The 19,117-nt window shown below is 52.1% G+C and overlaps 1 protein-coding gene across 1 annotated transcript; it reads right to left on the minus strand.

Annotated features, from left to right (window-relative positions):
* Positions 1–60: 60 nt before the first annotated feature.
* Tulp1 (TUB like protein 1) lies at positions 61–12,918 on the minus strand. Its single transcript, XM_050142969.1, has 15 exons — positions 12,872–12,918; positions 12,698–12,749; positions 12,289–12,370; positions 12,045–12,197; positions 11,542–11,730; positions 10,625–10,720; positions 10,407–10,526; positions 10,043–10,167; positions 6,487–6,492; positions 6,231–6,401; positions 6,032–6,144; positions 3,826–3,937; positions 3,651–3,749; positions 2,464–2,635; positions 61–340 (listed from the first exon to the last, which is right to left on the minus strand). The coding sequence occupies exons 1-15, from the start codon at positions 12,916–12,918 to the stop codon at positions 207–209; spliced, it is 1,671 nt and encodes a 556-aa protein (XP_049998926.1). The 3' UTR covers positions 61–206.
* Positions 12,919–19,117: the final 6,199 nt, after the last annotated feature.

The raw sequence follows: 19,117 nt of genomic DNA on the forward strand, positions 1-19,117 counted from the left end.
CGAACGTCTGACTCGGGCTCCCGGGCAGGAAGTGGCTGTGGAGGAGGGGGCGAGGCAGGCATTGCTATTCTGCGACCAGATGGTCATCTCCATCCCAGTCAGAGCTCCTTCGCCTGGCCGGTGCCAGGCTAGGGGTACGCGGGCTGTTGGGGAGGGACCCTATCACCCCCAGCTGAGTGTTTTCCCAGCGCTGAGGGGTTGTGGGGTCACTCGCAGGCCAGCTTCCCGTCGAAGCTGGAAAGGGCGATGGCGAAGGCCTGCAGGGCGCACAGCGGGTACCGGTAGTCCAGAGTGAAGGCATCCTCGGCTATGCGGCCGAACTGGAGCACTATGTAGTCGGCTGTGAACGACAATGGGGTGACCTCAGGCCCTCTCTTGACAGGCAACCCCATAACACCGGGAGGTCCTTTTCCTTGATTTGGTGTCACAGCCCCCAGGCAGCCTCGGGCCACTTTCCCTACTAGAAGTCGTCCGACTAGCCCCGCTCCAACTAGCCCCGCCTGTGTAGGGTCGTCACACCAAGTCCGCAGGGCAGGAGCCCCACCTTATCAGCGTCTGCCCAGGGCTACAGCAAATCTGTAATCTAGCAGTACAGGACCCTGACAAACTTGCCCAAACCAGAACCCTTCCCTCCGTTGTCCAGTTTTGGCCTCATTCCTCTGCCCAGCCCCAGTTCATAAGGCCCACATTTGACCCTGGTTCAGGTCCTTCTCTAACCAGGAGTGGAGTGCAGGCCTCTCCTGCTCTGGAGCTATCAATTCCAGCCACTCTTAATCAATCAGCCTCTTTCCACACCCTTCCCTTCACCTCACCCTTTTCTCTCCGAGTAGCCAAGGCAGGCCTTGAATTCCTAATCCTCCTGCTACCTCCCTCCCAAAAGCCCTGGCTGTCCTGAATCTAAGAGGACCAGGCTGGTCACTGGGGTAACAGGCAAGACCACCACCCAACTGGCTTCCCAGCCTGATCTCAGCACCTCTCTCCCAGCCTGAATAGGGATAGGAAGCTATTTTAAAACAAAAACCCCTCCAACCTGGTCTGGTGGCGGACCACGCTCCCACAGGAACTGGCCTGGTGAGCAGTCCCAAGGCCTGGGGACATGAGATACTGGGGACAGCAATAGGACTGGGGGCGGTGGATTGCATGGTACTGGCCAAACCCTTTGTGGAACCTCTTGCCCAAGCTAGGACAGGGACGTTCATGCCCTGGAGATCTTGGTTCCCTAAATAAGTCCGCAGGGGCAGTTTGTCAGAAAAAGCAGAGGGCTGGAGAGATGGCACAGCAGTTAAGAGCACTGACTGCTTTTGCAGAGGACCCGGCACCCAGAAGACTGCCTGTAACTCTAGTTCCAGGAGATCTGATACCCTCTGGCCTCTGTGGGCACCTGCACACACAAGGTGCTCATAATTCATGCAGTCATACACACATAAAAAAATAGATCTTATTTTTGTTTTTGTTTTTCGAGACAGGGTTTCTCTGAATAGCCCTAGCTGTCCTGGAACTCATTCTGTAGAACAGGCTGGATTCAAACTCACAGAGACCCGCCTGCCTCTGCCTTCTGAGTGCTGGGATTAAAGGTGTGCACCACCACCGCCCAGCATAAAATTATAAATCTTAAAAAAAAAAGTCCTAGACACTTAGAAATTCATGGTCCATATTTCCTACTCTTGGTGCTTGCTGCAAAGTCTGGTGACCTTCAGGTCAAATTCATTTGATTCCTGGGATCAACTGATGAGGGGAGAGAAGTAGCTCCTGCAGGTTGTCCTCTGACTACACACACACACACAGACACAGAAGGTGGTGGATATCTCCCCCAAGCCCTAGCTATCCTGTTCTTAAAAGATAATCCGCCGGGCGGTGGTGGCGCACGACTTTAATCCCAGCACTTGGGAGGCAGAGGCAGGTGGATCTCTGTGAGTTTGAGGCCAGCCTGGTCTACAAAGAGTTTCCAGGATGTGTTACAGAGAGAAACCCTGTTTTGAAAAACAAAAAGTCCATTACCCGCCCCCCCCCACCAAAGACAATCCTCTATTTTAGTAGGGTATGGTGACCATACCTTTAATCCCAGCATTGGGAAAGCAGAAGCAGGGGGATCTCTGTGAGTTTAAGGCCAGTTTTGTCCTCATAGATAGTTTAAGAACAGCCAGAACTATATAGTGAGATCTTCTTTTAAGACAATTATCATGAAAACAATACTTTCTAACTCTTGTTTCTGCTCTGTGGTCTTGGGTGCCACCGCTGACTACACACCAAGGGGTTAAACTCTAGGTGGTCCCCAGATTCCAGCCTTCATCCCTCCCCTCATAAATGATACCATTGGGAATGTTCCACCATCTACCCAACGATCCTGGCCAAGGCTAGGTCACAAACTTGTCCTAGTGAACCCCAAGACTTTTACTCAAACTCTCTGAGCCCTCTCCCAAACCAGAATCAAGAGGGGAAGAGAGAGGGCCCTCAGACACTCACGGTCATCGGCATGCACAATCTGAAAGTTCTTGACGGAGGCCTGGGTGACCCGGCCCTGGAAGTTGAGGGTGTAGGAGCCACTGTCTTCGTTCCAGATGGGCGGCTTGTTATGCAGTTCGATGAGGCTCTCCAGCGTCTTGTTCTGCCAGCGCACCAGCAGTCCATCGCTGGCCTGGGGCGCCAAGGGGAGGTAACAGAGAAAGGATGGTTAGAGCTGGCTGTGCTCCGTGGCTCCGTGGGCCAGGATGGCTGTGCAGCTGTTGTTCAGCCTGGACTGCAATGTCCACAGAGGGTCTCAGCAGACACAGGGAGAACAGCGCTGAGAGCAGGTCTTGTTAAAGGGGGCGGGTGCTCTGGCAGAGAGTGGAAAGACGCAACTGGCACCCAGGAGGAGTCGTGGGCCACTCTTCATGTCCTAGTCTCCCACTGAACCTGGAGCTCATTGATTGAGCTAGGCTGGGTAATCAGTGCATTTGGGGATCCACCCATTTCCACTTGCCCGGTGCTGGGGTACAGGTACACATCAGTGTGCTCAGCTTTTACATGGATACTGGGAATCTCCACTCAGGCCTTCATGCGTGTACAGCAGGTATGTTATTGACAGAGACCCCTCTATTATTATTATTATTATTATTATTATTATTATTATTATTATTATGTGTGTTATGTATATGTGTATGTGTGTGTATGTGTTGTCAGGGTCCTACATAGCCCAGGCTGGCCTCAAACTCCCTGTATAGCTGAGGATAACCTTGTACTACTAATCCTCTTGCTCTACCTCCTGAGTGCTGGGATTAGAGGCGTGAACCACAATGCCTGGTTTTTGTGGCACTGGGGACAGAACCCAGTGCCTCGTGCCTGTCAGGTGAGCCACCCCAGCCCAGCAGCTAGTGTTCTGATCACTGCTGTGTCCCGTTTGAACCTTGGTTCTTACTGATGGGCCTCAGAAGTAGGAGTCCACAAAACCTGCCAGGCCCAGCTTCCTGGTTAGCGTGGCCTCCAAAGGCAGCTTGGCCTCCTAGCAGGGAGCATGAATGGGCAGCTGACAGGGTTGTTACTTTTCACTGTAAATGACTGAAGTGACATCAGTCACCCAGGAGCATAGGACATGCCAGTCATCGGTCTCTGAGACCCAGGGTTCACCCAGCCTGCAAGGTTCCTGCAAGACTAGGGAGGGAGAGGCTCACATTTCGGGGCCGGATAGGGACCCTCTCATTGTCCGAGTTCATCCCAGGGATGATGACAGTCATGCGACGGGGTCCTCGGAACCCTAGAACATTGGTTTCCTGAAAGAGAGAGATGGCCATCAGGCTGCATCCTACCCGAGGAGAGCCGGACATGGTGGGGACGGTGGCTTCTCACATAGATAACAGCTGCCAGCTCCTGGCGCAGGCTCCCCACGTCCACACCTCCGCCACGCTGTGGGTTTTGCCCGTTGTCAAAGACTGTGAAGCGGTTGCCCAGGAGATTGGACCTGAGGGTGAGAGAAGATTTGAGCCAAGGCAAGAGGGTACCTACCACCTCTCATTCCAAAACCCTTCCCCCAAGCCCCTAATTCAAGAGCAAGGGGCAGTGTGTGTCTTGGGAGTATGTCACGTGCCTTGATCCAGGCTTCCCTTGAAGGGACAGTTAAAATTATTACTTATCACTGTTGTTTTGAAACAGTCTGGCTGTGGGGCTCAGTGGTGGAGCACACTCCTTTGCATGCCTGAGGCTCTAGGTTCAATCCCCAGCAGCAAGAAAAATAGAGCCAGGTGTGGCAGTAGCGTTTGGCAGGCGTGGCAGGTGCCACCTGGCCACCACACAATGAGGTCAAACCAGCCTGGACCCTGGCTCAAAAAAAAAAAAAATCAAAACTAAGGCTGTGCCAGGCGGTGGTGGCGTGGCCTTTAATCCCAGCACTCGGGAGGCAGAGGCAGGCGGATCTCTGTGAGCTTGAGGTCTACAGAGTGAGCTCCAGGACAGGCTCCAAAGCTACAGAGAAACCCTATCTCAAAAAAAAAAAAAAATCAAAACTAAGGCTGGAGCTCAGTGGTAAAGGGTCAGCATAGGCTGAGGAGCTAAGTTTGAGCCCTGAAAAGGCAGAAAGAGAACTGAGCCCACAAAGTTGTCCTCCGACCTCCACACAGACATACCAGCACGCATGTACCTGCGCACACCACACTCAGAATAAAACTAAATAATAAGATAAATAATTCAAGCTGGGCATCGTGGCGCACACCTTTAATCCCAGCACTCAGGAAGCAGAGGCAGGTGGATTTCTGTAAATTTGAGGACAGCCAGGACTGTTACACAGAGATTCCTGTCTCAAAAACAAAAGCAAAACACACACTAAAAAAATAAATAAATATTTCGGATTTTGTCTCCCTCTGTGGCCCGGGAGATAGGAGTCTCAGCTGTCCCCTTGAGTTGGTTCTTTTGATCATTGACCTATCGAATGCACGTGTGCGGCCGTCAGGGGTCAGGAAACAATGATCAGGAGCCAGTTCTCTCCTTCTATCATGTGGGTCCCAAGAGACTGAGTTCAGGGCATCAGGCTTGGTGGCAAGGACTCTTACCCCGTGAGTCCTCCCCTCTGTAAATCTACAATAGCTACAATCCTCCTCTGGTTTGCTTGGCAAAAGGATGAAATTTCTGGTTAATGTTTGGAAAGTGCTCAAGATTATGCCAGAGGCATGGGCAGGCTCCTACAGACTTTTGTGGAAAGTTGGGGTGGCACTTGCGGCTAGGATTTGCTGAAGGAGGCAGAAGCAGGAGGATCACGACTTTGAGGCCAGCCTGGGCTACACATTAAAAAAAAAAAAAAAAGAAGTCCTTTCAGACTAGCGGGTAGCTGAGCCACCATAGGGAAGCCTGCCCGGCCACATTGAGTCTCCCTTCGCTTGTTCGTACACTCAGTAAATACTGCTTTCCTTTGCTCTTGAAACATCCTCTCCCGAGGTAGACCAGGCTGGCCTTGAACTCTGCCTCCTGGTGCTGGTTGCTGGTTTTACAGGTGTGTTCCATGGTATCTGCTTTATGTGGTGCTAGGATCAAACCTGGTTAAGCAAATACTCTTCTCTTTCAATTTAACTACATCCCCTTTCTCTCTCTCCTCCTTTTTTGGGGGAAATGGGGCAGGGTCTAACATAGCCCAAACTATCTCTAAGTTCCTTAAACAACCAAGGGTGACCTTGAACTCCTGATAATTCTTTCTCTAACTACCAAGTGCTGGGATCATATACCACCACACCCAGTAGTACACCTCCTCAGAGAAGGTACTGTGTGGGAGCCGGTAGCACTCCATGACAAGGGCCCTGCCCTTATGGAGCTAGATAGAGTCCATCTCTGTGAGAGCCTTCGTCAGGCCTGCATAGTCCCCATCCCTTGGGGGAGATGCTGGCATGCAGAGCCAGGGGCCCATCCCAAGCCCACAAGACCATCTAGATCAGGTCTCCAAGACATCCAGGCTTGTCAGAATGTGAGATGCCCTAGGCTGAAGGACGCCTCTGGAGCATCCCATGTGGGGTCACTCTGCCAGCCACAGTGGCACAGAGGTGACTGCCGTGGCCCGGAAGTGCAGCCGCACCTCAGCTTTCCAATGAAGTCCTCCCCTCCCCTGGACAAGTTGGTAGGGTCTCTGGAGATGAGGTAGTTGGCTGTCTTACTGCGCTTGCGTTTCCTGCTGGCCAAGAGGAACACCTGCAGAGAAGGGAACAGAGAGGTGACAAAGTGGAACTGGGGTACCCGGGAGGCCCCAGACACTGCCCCTGCCCCTCTCTTAGAACCTTCTTCTCCGTGTCCAGGTGTAGGAAGTACGATGGGTACATGCCACGGTCCATGCCCTTCTTGTCCCGTGTCAGCCGGCAGCGCACTGCCCTGCCCTGGGGCGCTGGCTGTAGCACAAACTCCCGAGGTTCACCCACTTCCAAGGGGGGAGACGAAGCCCTGTCCTCCTTCTGCACAGGCAGACGGTGCATCAGCTAGGACCCCCCACTTCATAGGTCCCCTTCTGCACCCCAGGCAGGACAGGCCATCACTCACCACTTTCTGGAGGGAAAAAAGAGATAGGTCCTGGGTGGAGGCACCTCCATCCCCCACAGCCCAGAAGCCCAACCTCATGAGAGAAGGCTCTGGAATTCTGCAATGTATTATAACTATTTAGGTTGAACCCAGACAGTCCCAGTTTGAGTTCATGTTCCACCACTAAGGATCGGTCAGCTAGATACAACTTTTTTGTTTCCATTTTTATGATATATATATTTAATTCATTTTTATTTTGTGTGCATTGGTGTTTTGCCTGCATGTTGGTGTTACAGTGTCAGATTGCCTGGAATTTGAGTTACAGGAAGTTGTGAGTCATCATGTGGGTGCTGGGAATTGAATCCTGGTCCTCAGAAGAAGAGCCTGTGCTTTTAACTGCTAAGTCATGTCTCCAACCCCATTTTCATATTTAAAGATAAGGTCTCAGAAAGCCCAGGCTGACCTTGAACTCACTGTGTTCTGGAGGCTGGCCTCAAACTCCTGATTCTCCTGCCTTTACCTCCCAAGTTCTGGGACAACAGCTATGAGCTATCTACCACATCTGGCTCTGTTCTGGTGATAGGGTTTTTGGGTTTGTTTTTTATAATAGATGTGAGCGTTTAGTCTGCAAGTCTGTTTGTGCAACACGTGTGCCTGGTGCCCTGGAGGCCAGAAGAGGTTACAAGATCTCCTGGTGCTGGGCGGTGGTGCCTTTAATCAATCCCAATCCCAGTACTCAGGAGGCAGAGGCAGGAGGATCTCTGTGAGTTCAAGGCCAGCGTGGTCTACAGAATGAGTTCCAGGACAACTAGGGCTGTTATACAGAGAAACCCTGTATTGAAAAACCAAATACACACACACACATATATACATATACATATATATATGTATATATGTGTATATATATATATATGTATATATATATATATATATATATATATCCTGGAACTGTAGTTATAAATTATTGAGAGCCATCAGGTGCTGGGAACTGCACTCAGGTGCTCTGTGGGAGGAGCAAATGCTCTAAACCACTGAGCCAACTCTCCAGCCCTTAATTTGTTTATTTGAGATTTCACTACAAGGCCAAGGCCAAGGTTAGCCTCAAAGTCTCTGTAGCCCAGGCTGGCTCCACTGCAATCCTCCTGGGCCTCCCAGTGCTTTGAGTAGGGGTGTGTCCCACCATGCCTAGCGCTCTGCATTCTCATTAACACACTGGGTTAGCCATCCCTGTTCTATAGAAACGGGGGTCATGCCATGCCTACTGGAGAGGTCTCTGTAGAAAGGAAGAAGGGCCTCCAACCAACAACCATGGCTGAACCACTTTAGAAATGAACGGTCCACTCCAAGTCAGTCTTTTAGGTAAGTACAACCTCGTGTGACACCCTGAGCTCACAAGGTTCTGTGAAGCCGTCCCTAGATTTATGACCCTTAGAGACTAAGCAGGAAAGCTGGCTCCTTAGTTGAAGACGCTAAAGCTTGGAGGCCATTTGTTATGCAGCAAGACCTAGCTGACTCACGCAAGACTTGGCTGACTCAGGAACCTGTCAGCTTGGAGAATTTCCTAGTAACACTTCAGTTACAGAAGGAGGCAGGGTGAGACCTTGCGACCTTTCTCCTGCTGCTCCATGAGAGGAGCCAGGACTCCTCAGGGGAGCGACTGACCTATCAGGCTGGGGGCGTCAACACCTGAGGCCTCAAAGTTATCTGTGAGGGCTGAGGAGCCTTCTGCTGGGGGCAATCCTACGCTGCATGTGGTAGAACACAGCCTGGGGCCCTTGGCCAAGGGGCACATGACCATCTTGACTGTGCTCCAGCCAGCTCCAGAAGAAACTTGGGAAACACAAGACTATGTCTGGAATGCGAAGTGAGAAAAGTCAGCACTGACTCAAACATCTCTGCACCTGTGAGTGTGGACGCCCGCTGTGGGGAGGGCCGTTTCCACCTGGGATAAAATACCCCGGACAGCAATCGCAGTGATCTTGGTTGACACGAATCCATCCCCGAAGATCTGACACTCCCACACAAACTACTAAACCCACAGAGCTCAGTCCAGGGCTGGCTCTTGGAGGTCTCTCCCTCTCGAGGAGAGTTTAACTCTCAGCCAGGCCTCCTTATGTGTGCATAGGTTGTCATTCAAAGTCCTTAGCGACATGTCTTGACAGTGGAAGATGTCCAATCAGAATAGACTCTAAGCTTTGGCAAAGATTCTGGAGCCTTAGGCAGTCAGAGATTAATTGGTTACTTTCCTTAAAGATCTATTTTTTTCATCAGGCAGTGGTAGCACACAGCTTTAATCCCAGCACTTGGGAGGCAGAGGTAGGTGGATCTCTGTGAGTTCGAGGCCAGCCTGGTCTACAGAGCAAGTTCCAGAATAGGTTCCAAAGCTACACAGAGAAACCTTGTCTCGGGGCTGGAGAGATGGCTCAGAGGGTAAGAGCACTGGCTGTCCGGAGTTCAAATCCCAGCAACCACAAGGTGGTTCACAACCATCTGTAATGAGACCTGGTGCCTTCCTTGCCAGCAGTACATTGTATGCTTAATAAATAAATAAATCGTTTTAAAAAAGTACAAAGAAGCAAAAACTCTAAAAAAAAAAAAAAGAAAAAAAAAGAAAAGAAAAGAGAAGAAAAAGAAACTTGTCTCAAAAAATTTGTGTGAGTGTTTTCCCTATATGTGTCTGTGTACTTCATGCATGCCCAGTGCTTACAGGTCAGATCCCCTGGGACTGGAAAGCTGAGGTGCCCTGCGGGTGCTGGGAATCAAGCCCGGTTCCTCTGCAAGAGCAACCAATGCTTTTAACTGCTGAGTCATCTCTCCAGCCTTGCTTTTGGAGACAGGGTCTCATGTAGGCCATCAACCTCACTGTGTAGCTGAGGTTAGCTCTACACACCTGATCCTGCCGCCTCTACCACCCATGCGCTGGGGTTGTAGGCACATGGAGCTAGGGCTCTTTCCTGGCTGGGAGGCTAGAGGTCCTGAGGGCAAACAGGGTGAAGTATTTTAACAGTGGCTCCCGCTAGCCAACTTCCGGCCACTCGGTGCCTCAAAGGAGTATAAGATGTGCCTTCCAGATGCAGACTTAGACTTTCACCTGAAATCCCAGTACCAGTGAGGGTAGAAAGATCTGGAGTTCCAGACTGGCCTTGGCAACATAGCAAGACCTTATCCCATCCCATTCCCCTACCTGCACCCTCCCGAAACCCAGAGTCCTGCTGCTGTGTGCTCAGCCTCCCTGTTTTTTTTGTTTGTTTGTTTGTTTTGTTTTGTTTTTTTCAAGACAGGTTCTTTCTGAGTAACAATCCTGGCTGTCCTGGAACTCTCTGAGTGCTGGGAATAAAGGCCTGTGCCACCACTGCCTGGTCCTTCCCTGGTATTTTAACATGTGTCTCTTCACTGGGTGATGGTCATACCGCAGAGGGGAGGCCTGGATGGCAGAGTATGTAAGGGCCATGGGTGGCCTGAGCCATGCCTCCTCTGTCCCTTTGAGCCCAATGCTCCTAGGCTGTGTGCCCAGTCATGGGTGGGGAGCTAAGTCCTTACCCCCGAAGTCCCCCACACCTGCCCCTCGGGTGACAACCTTTCTGCCTTTCCCTTTCGCTCGGCCCTTCTGGTTGCTATTCTTCATCGCTGAAGACTCCTCCTCTTCCTCCTCTTCCTCCTCCCCTTCCTCCTTCGTCTCTTCCTCTGAGCCTTTGGCAGGCCCTGAACATGGAGGGAGAAAGGCTGTAGACCCTTCATCCTGATTGGCCAGATGTTCCCCACACCCATGCTCCCCTTTAATCCTCTCCACGCCATAAAAAGGTTCTGATCAGAGCCTCAGAAAGGCCACCTGGCTGTCAGAACAAGGGTGTCAGGATGCCCCCACAGGGTCCAGCTCTTGCCCCCCTCACTCCTCACAGCACACATCATGCCCATGGTCCCGCCACCCTTCCGCCACGCACCTTTCTTCTTCACATCCTTCTCTGCTGGGCCACCTTCCCCAACTAGGAACATGGCTGCTGGAGTCTTCTTCCTCAGGGCTGCTGGACTTCTCAAGGGGTCCTTGTCAGCCTCCCCAGCCCCTGCAGAGAGGATACAAGAAGGGGGTCACCATTTCAACACACCCAACGACCCCTGTCCTCCGTCCATCAGTCTGTCAGTATCCACCCCTCCCCCTTACCTTTCTTCTTTGCCTTTTTCAGCTTGGTTCCCTCCCCTGCCTCCTTCTTCTTGGTGTGGGATGGTTTTCGGGGGGCTTCAGGGCTTCCTAGGTCCCCTGGGAATAGGAGGTTTGGGGGGGTCGGGAAAGAAGAAACCTATTGGGCCAAGGATCACCTTCTAACCCTGTCATTCAGCTTGCAGTTACCAGAGTGCTGAACACCAGACAGGGGTCTGTGGTCCATGGTTCTGAAGTTACTTTCTTCTGAGTCTAAAATAACGATCTGGCTAGGAATCAGCTTCAGAGGCATGGAAGGAATGAGTGAGGGAACGAAGGGAAGCCAGGCTGTCACTTCAGCCCTTAGTCCTCCTCCAGTCAGTCCCTCTTCCAGGGACCCTCCCCAGCCATGAGCTCAGCCTCAGACGCTCCACTGAGATCCGACCCAGCATGGCACACATTTCTGACCAGACCTTCCAGGCTGGGAGCCCTCACCGTCTTTAGTCGGGATTTCCTTTTACTTCTGTCTACTTAATAAAAATTATAACGTTAGCCAGGCTCTGGTGGCGCAGGCCTTTAATCCCAGCACTCAGGAGGCAGAGGCAGGCAGATCTCTGAGTTCGAGGCCAGCCTGGTCAACAGAGTGAGTTTCTGTAGCCCAGGCAGTACTGGGCTACAAAGAGAAACCCTGTCTCGAAAAACAAACAAAAAAACAAAACAAATTATAATCCACACGAAGTCAAAGCAAAGCCCATAAAGAAAACAGAACCTTCCTCCTTGGCGTGCCTTTGTAGTGTGCCGCAGCCTTGAGAACTGATCTCCTTAGGGACCTAGGGACTGGCATTGAAGAGAGAGGACCAGGGGAGAACTCTGCACCCACCGCTGCTGGGAGCTCTTTCTGCCTGCCAGTGGGTGGGTTCCTGAAGGCTCCCTGCACCTACCCCGCGGGTCTAGGGCTTTGGCTTTCTTCTCTCTTCTCTTGGGTGGACTCTTGGGGGATAGAGAGCTTTTCTCTTTTTCCCCCTCTTCCTCATCCTCTTCACCCTCTTCATCCTCTTCATCCTCGTTATCCTCTTCATCCTCGTCATCCTCGTCATCCTCTTCATCGGAATCCTCCTCCAAATCCTCCACTATGGATAGAATACTCTTTGTAATACAGGCTCCAGAGATCCAGACCCTGCAGGGTGCTGAGGGGCTTCAAGCCCCTTCCTGCACAGGGCTGCGATGGGCGGCACCCTGCTCTGCTCCCTCCTGACTTGCCTTCTCACCTTTACCACCATCTGGGGTACTTTGACTACTAACTGTAGCTCAAGGCTTTTAAACTTGGACCCATGCTGCCTCAGTTTCTCCATAAGTGTAACAGAGATAGAGCAGGGGAACCCACCCCTGGCCTGGGTGACCACTGCTCACACTGTCCTCCCCTCCCTCCCTACGCCTCACTCACCGCCTCCCACATCTGGGGCGCGGGCAACCAGGAAGGTTTCCCGGGGATCCCGCTTCTTGGCCTCGGGGTCCCGAAGGAACTTGGCGTAGACTGTCGGCACAGTGCGCGCCTCTGCGGGGTCTGCAGGCGGCTCCTCGAGCTTCTTGCACCCAGCTGGACCAGATGTGTGGGCAGAGTTCTGTCTCAGAGGTCCCCACTTCAGCCTCCCCGGCCCACACCCTCCCGCGCATCCCCCAGGACTCACCTCCAGCTTTGCGGGGCTTGGATCCCTGAGACCCCGGAGTCTCGGACTTCTTTTTCCTCAATTTCTGTCCCTGGGTAGGTCGCTGTGAAATAGGGGTCACCAGGAGAGAAGGGGACTCTGGGGCTCCTATCCCCCTCTAATCCCTTGGGGCCACCAGAAATAGCCTCGGATTATCCCAAGGGGTGCTGCAGTCCCTTCTCAGTGTGGATGACCCATACTCGCATGACAGCCACTTCTAAGACCCAAAGCCCCCCCAAATGTTCCTGGGCACCCCATTCCTAACCCCCCTTTCTTCTCCTAACCTTTCCGGGTAAAGAGCTGAGAGGACCTCTCCCCTACAGCTCCCTTCCTGTGTACCCCGAGGGGCACCTTCGTGCCTCCTTTCCAAACCCCAGATTTGTTGACACACCTGCTTGGGGCGCTGCTGCGGTTCCGGGCTCAACCAGTCCTCTTCCTGGCTACTGAGGGTACAATGGAACCAGGCTGTTCCCTTCTTGCGGTCTACTCCCCCCACCCCGCTACCACCACTGTGGTCCTGCAAATGGGGCCTGGGGTTCACATGGGACGATGTGGGGGTTCCCACCTGTCTGAGGCCCACACTTCCCGGAGGGTCTCCTCCTGCAGAGGCATGGTGCTCCTGAGCGCCTGTGCCTGTCCTGTTGCGGTCACTCCTCCTCTCCCGTGCCTGGTTGTTAACAACCTCTCATCCCTCCCCTCCCCCCAGTAGCTAATCTCAGCTCAGCTTCTCCCCACCTGCGCCGCCGTCCGGGCTAGGACTCACTTCTAAAGACCAGGCGCTCCAGCCCAGGGACTCAGCCTCTGAGGGGAGGATCTGAACACACAACGCAGCACAGCAGCCCAGCCCGAAGGACCCTCCACCTAAATGAGGCGCTTCCCTATGGAACACTTCAGTGGGGGTGGGGGACTGGAGAGCAAAAGGTTAGACTGACTCTCCAGTAGTCCCCAACCTCCCAACCAGTGTCTCCCTCAAATACTGGCCGCAAACTCACTACGCAGCTGAACTGATTCTCCTGCCTCCATCTTCCAGGTCCTAGGTTATTAATTAGTTATTATTTCCCCTCGTCTTACTATGTAACTCTGGCTAGCCTGAAATTCACTGTGTAGACCAGGCTCAGGCTGGCCTTAATCACAGAGATCCACCTGCCTCTGCCTCCCGAGTGCTGGGATTAAAGGCGCGTGCGCCACCATCGCCCGGCTATTATTTTTAATTATATAATAATACATGTGTGTCTGTGTGTGGGTGTGTGCACTTGAGTGCAGGTGTCCTCAGAGGCCAGAAGGACGTGGATTCTATGAAGCGGAGGTGATAGGCCTAGGCCTATGTGAGTTGCCCAGTGTGAGTGCAGGACACAGAACTTGGGTCCCCTGCAGGAGTTTGTGGCCTTAATAGCTGAGCCATCTCTCCAGCCCACATTTAATATTGTAATAACATTCATTATAAAATTATTATACTTTTAGTTTTTTTTTTTTTTTTTTTTTTTTTTTTTTTTTGAGACAGGATTTCTCTGTGTAGCCCTGGCTATCCTGAAACTTGCTCTGTAGACCAGGCTGTCCTCAAACTCAGATCTGCCTGCCTTCGCCTCTGAGAGCTCAGATCAAAGGTGTGTGCCACCACTGCCTGACTTTAACACACAATTTTGAATATTTTAGAAGATAAATAGTTTCTGGGCTGGGGACTATGCCTATCATTACAGTTCTTGGAAGGCAGGTGGCGTTAGGAGAACCACAAATTTGAGATCACTCCTCCCATCTTAAAAAAAAACAAAACAAAACAAAAAACCTGCCGTGGCAGTTCGAATCCTAGCACTCTAGAAGCAAAGGCCCGGCTGGGCACCACAAAGCGGCGACTGGAAAAGTTATGGCTGGACCGTCGGAAAAGACAGACCTCCCTACAAAGAAGGCGGCTGGAGAGAAGGCTCGGTGTCCAAGAGCATGTACTGCTGTTGCCAAGGGACGGTTTTCTACTCCCAGCACCGGCATTGGGCAGCTCACAACCGCCCGCAATCAAGCTCCGGGAATCTGCTGCTGCTGGCACCTGTGGCACCTGTATTGGCGTGTGCACGCACACATACATGTACACACACCTGCACACACACGTACACATACATATGCGCATCCATGTGCACACACACGTACACATACATATGCGCATCCATGTGCACACACGTACACATACATATGCGCATCCATGTGCACACACACGTACACATACATATGCGCATCCATGTGCACACACGTGTACACATACACATGCGCACACATGTGCACACATACATGTACACACATGTACACATACATATGCGCATCCATGTGCACACACAACTTTCAGCACACATGCACATAATTTTCAAAAGAGCTTTTCAGTATTTTAGATGTTTTGAGATTTTTGTTTATTTATCATGCACATGCTTACCTGAATGTATGTTAGCATCCACAGAGGCCAGGAGAGGGCCACAGATCCCTTGGGGCTGTGAGCCACCATGTAGGTGCTGGGAGTTAAACCTGGGTCCTTCGCAAGAGCAGCCAGTGCTCTTAACCACTGAGCCATCTCTCCAGCCCCTCAAAACAAAACTTAATAAAAATAAATATTAAAAACAAACAAGCAAACAAAAAACAAAGGCTGGCGAGATGGCCCAGTGAGTAAAAGCATTGACTGCCAAGCTTGAAGACCTGCATTCAGTCTCCAGAATTCACCTTGAGGGAGCAACAACCAACTCCAGCAAGCCCTCGCTTGACTTCCACACGTGCATGCAGGCACACACACACACACACACTCAATAAACAAAAGATAAATAATTACTAGAGTCAGCTTGAGTAGACTGCATTTAAATCCCTTCCCCTCGAGAGCAGTACTTGAATTCCCAGGGGCAGCCCCAGGGTTGGTGGCCTGAGGGTTTGGGTCAGAGGTGACTTTTGGGTTTGAGTCTCTGGTGCAGGGATGAGGGACAGGTCTGGGCCCCAGATAAGCAGCAGGCACTTTGATCGCCTGCTCCTGGACTGTAGGCTGCCGGACAAACAGGCTGAGGCTCTGTAATTACCACTGCTTTCAACTCAAAGGGACATTTCTCAACTGGATCCCTGGCCTCCATCACCAGACTCCATTCCACGTGAATTTACCTGTTTTCTGAAATTGAATTTACTTTCAGAGGACAAAGATTGCCTAGTCCCCCAAGTTCCTCTTAGTCACGTATTCTGGTGTCACAGAGAGGTCACCTACTTGGCTAAGGCCACACAGCTTGCTCAGTGGATCCAATCAGCAAAACACCTACTATGTGCCTGGTTATTTATTTTTACAGTATCATTTTAGAAAGCAATATTTATGCACTGTGTGTGTACGTGGCTGTTTTACCCTCACAAATGTTTGTGCACCATATGCCTGTCTTCTCAGAGCTGGGAAGAGGGCATCAACTGGAACGTGAAGTTACAGATGATTGTGAGCCACCAAGTGGGTGCTGGGAAAGAACCCAGTCTTCTGAGCTATCTTTCCAGCCCCCTTCCTGGTATTTTCTTGTAAATTCTAGTCCCTAGCTTTGAAAGACCACTAGACACTAGACCTTCCTCTGTAACATTGTAACATCTGCCTAACAACTGATTGATCCCAACAACTCCATCAGGCTCCCGCTCCCGGCATCCTCTATTTGGCAGATCCCATAACCTACATGGTGAGGATCAGGAAATTGAAACACATCCCCAAGCCTAGGGACTCAATCTCAGGGACCAAGGAGGAAGCCTGACTGCTAGAATTATGTCTTCAGTCAGAAATAGACTGTCTGTGTGTCTCGTCAGCCTGGTGACAACGGACAACTGTCCTCCTTGCTGCAGTTTCTCCATCTAAAAATTCGGTTGCTCATTTGAAGAATCCCTTCCTTCTGGTGGGCTTTCCAGACCCCCAGAAGCAGCCTGGGGGAGCACTGCACACTGATTGGTGCAGAGCAAGAGCCAGAGCCTGGACTGCCTGCAGCTGAGTTCCTCAAAGGTGGGCGGTTGCAGCAGCAGCAGCAGCAGCGCTTGCCCCCATTTGCAGAGGTTGTCTGACTGACCCAGGACCTGCTGCTCACAGGTCTTGTCTCTCCCTGGCTCGCAGAAAGGGATCAGGACCCAGGCCAGGCTGTCTGAGTCCAGCCCCACTGTGGCCCACAGCCACAGCTGAGGGGACCCCTGAGTGGCCGCAGAGTGGGACCTATGCCCTGGGTTTGTTGGGGTAGAGAGGGTCGTGAGGTCACTGGGCGTGACACAGTCTCGCACACACCCCCAAAGCCTGACACTCCCTCCAGCCAGGTGTGCACCCTCCCCAAACAGATTCACCAACTGGGGACCACTTACCTTTAGGTGGCTGAGCCTCTGGGGGACATTTCCTGTCCAAACCGCCTCAGCTTCTGAGTGGGATTTAGAAGTAAGGTTAAAGCTGCAACCCTGGCTTTATCTTTCTCTGGCGTGGCCACAGAGAACCAAGCCCAGGATTTCCAGGGTTTCCAGAAGTGCACTTCCGGCACAAATGGACCCTTTAAGGAGGTCTCCCTTGCCAGAGGTGTGGTGTGTAATTCTAGTACTCAGCAGGTAGGGGCAGGAGGATCAGGCACTTAGGGTCATCCTCAGCTACATAGAGGCCAGCCTGGGTTACCTGGGACCTTGATGTTGAAAAACCAGCCAAGACAAAGTTTGCATCTTGGTGGCAGGCAGAGACAGGGACTCATCCTCCCGCTGTGACCTCAGCCCCTGTCTTTGTAGGCCAAGTAATTGACAAGATTTTGTTTGTTTTTCCTTTGCAGTGAGTGCACTTGGAAACAGTTTGAAGGTGATGTAGGAGAACTTTGTAACAAGCCGGCAGTGCTGAGCAAGCCTTTAATCCCAGCAGATCCCAAGAGGGAGAGGCAGGCAGATCTCTGAGTTCAACGCCAGCCTGATCTATGCAGGGAGCGCCAGGACAGCCAAGGTTACTCCATGAGATCCTGTTTCAACCCCCTTACCCTTGCCACAGAAGAACCATGGAAGGAACATCCGGGTCAAAGATCTCTTCCCATCATTGCTGAGAGTGAACCAGGCTGGGCTGGGCTGTATGTGACCCAGTCTTCGGAAGAAAGCAGAGATGAGCCCCCCAAAAGATACAGCCTAGGGGTCTTGATCAGGCTGATTTTCTCTGCCAGTTAAAGAATTAAAAGGCAGGAAAATTCTGAAGCGCAACAGGTAGCCGCAGAGAAATCTCACACCCGCAGACAGACTCAGCAGAAGAAGCAAGGTGGTTGTGGGCGCGAGGAGACAGGCATGCAGCAGGCATGCAGGGAACAAGACCCTCTGCAAAGCAGGGGGGACTCAGAAAGCCAACAGCTCCAGTCTCTTCCCGAGGGCTGGGGTTCTAGAGTCTCTGTGGAGGTTTTGTCCCCTAATTTAGGGCTGGTCATTTTGAAGAAAGCTGGGGTGGTGGATTGGCCCAGAACTGTAGAGTGTTATGATTTTGCCCTGGGAAGGGTGAGCCAGTCCACCAGCAGGGGCCTGCTGGTGGGAGACAAAAGCCCGTTAGGAGGGTAAGGAAGACGTCAGCCATCTTGGAAATTTGCCACCTTAATTACATAGCCACGGCCCCCCTTGCTATCCGTCTGTCTGCCTACTGTGAGTCTGTCTAACTCCTTGTCTCCCGCTATCCTCTGAGAACGGTCAGTTATATCGCTATGAGCGACGTCCACTTGGGGAGTCTGGGAACTTGAGCAATGTCTTCTTCACCCAGCTGTCCCCAGGACATTGTTCCCACTGAGCCTCAGAGGTCCTGAGTTAGTAAGAGCTAAGGGCTCAGGAAAGGCTAGGACTCTATTGATGGCAGGAGACAGATGCCCCAGACCAACTAACATGTGCAGGCAGACGCTCGACTTGGCTCATCCCGAGTGGGTCATAGCCTGCAAGGACATGTTACTCCAAGTGACCGGTTGGAGTCGTGTGTCTGCCCTGGGCAGTGCTCTCTGGGATAACCCCACCCTGGGGGAGGATTAATCCTGAGCAGGAAAGGAGGGGTACTTCTCACTGGGGCGCTGCCGGCAGCTGCTGGGAGAGTAACACAGAACTGGGGAGGCAGGAGCGCAGTGTCCATGGAGAGCTTGTGGGCATCAGGCACCCAGGCTTTGGGCTCTCCTCTCTAAGCCGCTTGGGGGACAGGGAGGTAGGACGGCTGGCCCACCAGAGCACAGCGGGCTCATAAGAACTGGATGCACCCGTGTGTGCTTGGCATCTTCTCTGAAAGCCCCTGCCCAGCACTGTTGCTGCCAGTCAGAGGGCAGAGGAGTCAGTGTAGAGCCCAGGTGCCAGTGAAGGGTCCCTGGGGAGCCTTATGAGGCCAGCGCCACACTAACAGCATCCGTCAAGGTTCTGCAGAGTAAATTTGATGGCCAGACAGCGTGCAGACCACTAGGCCTTGTGAGGCGGCCTTGAGCTGGGGACTTGACTGTGTTATCCCTCGCTATGTGACTTCAGGTCAGCCCCGTAACTCCTCAGATCACTCATTCCTGGGAAGGACACAGCTTCCTCACCTTGGAGGTGGTAAGGTTTGATGACATAATGTCCTTCCAAAGAGGATCTCACATCTTACCTACTTCGGCCAATCAGACTTTTGAGACTATGGCTCCCAAAGAATTGGGATGTCCCCAGGATTCTCGTGCTGGGAGAAGGAAACGCCTGAAGCCTGGCACCAGCTACAGGGGGACTTGTTCTCCCAGGAAGACATTTTCACACAGTTCTGACATCCGTCAGGCCACCTTGCAGGAGACTGGAGTCAGTGATGGTCAGGGCCACACTTTAACCAGGACTGCTTAGCTTTGCAAAC

Source organism: Alexandromys fortis, unplaced genomic scaffold (genome assembly GCF_014885135.2).
Source record: "Alexandromys fortis isolate MF-2015 unplaced genomic scaffold, M_Fortis_MF-2015_v1.1 scaffold_9, whole genome shotgun sequence".
NCBI classification, from domain to species: domain Eukaryota; kingdom Metazoa; phylum Chordata; class Mammalia; order Rodentia; family Cricetidae; genus Alexandromys; species Alexandromys fortis.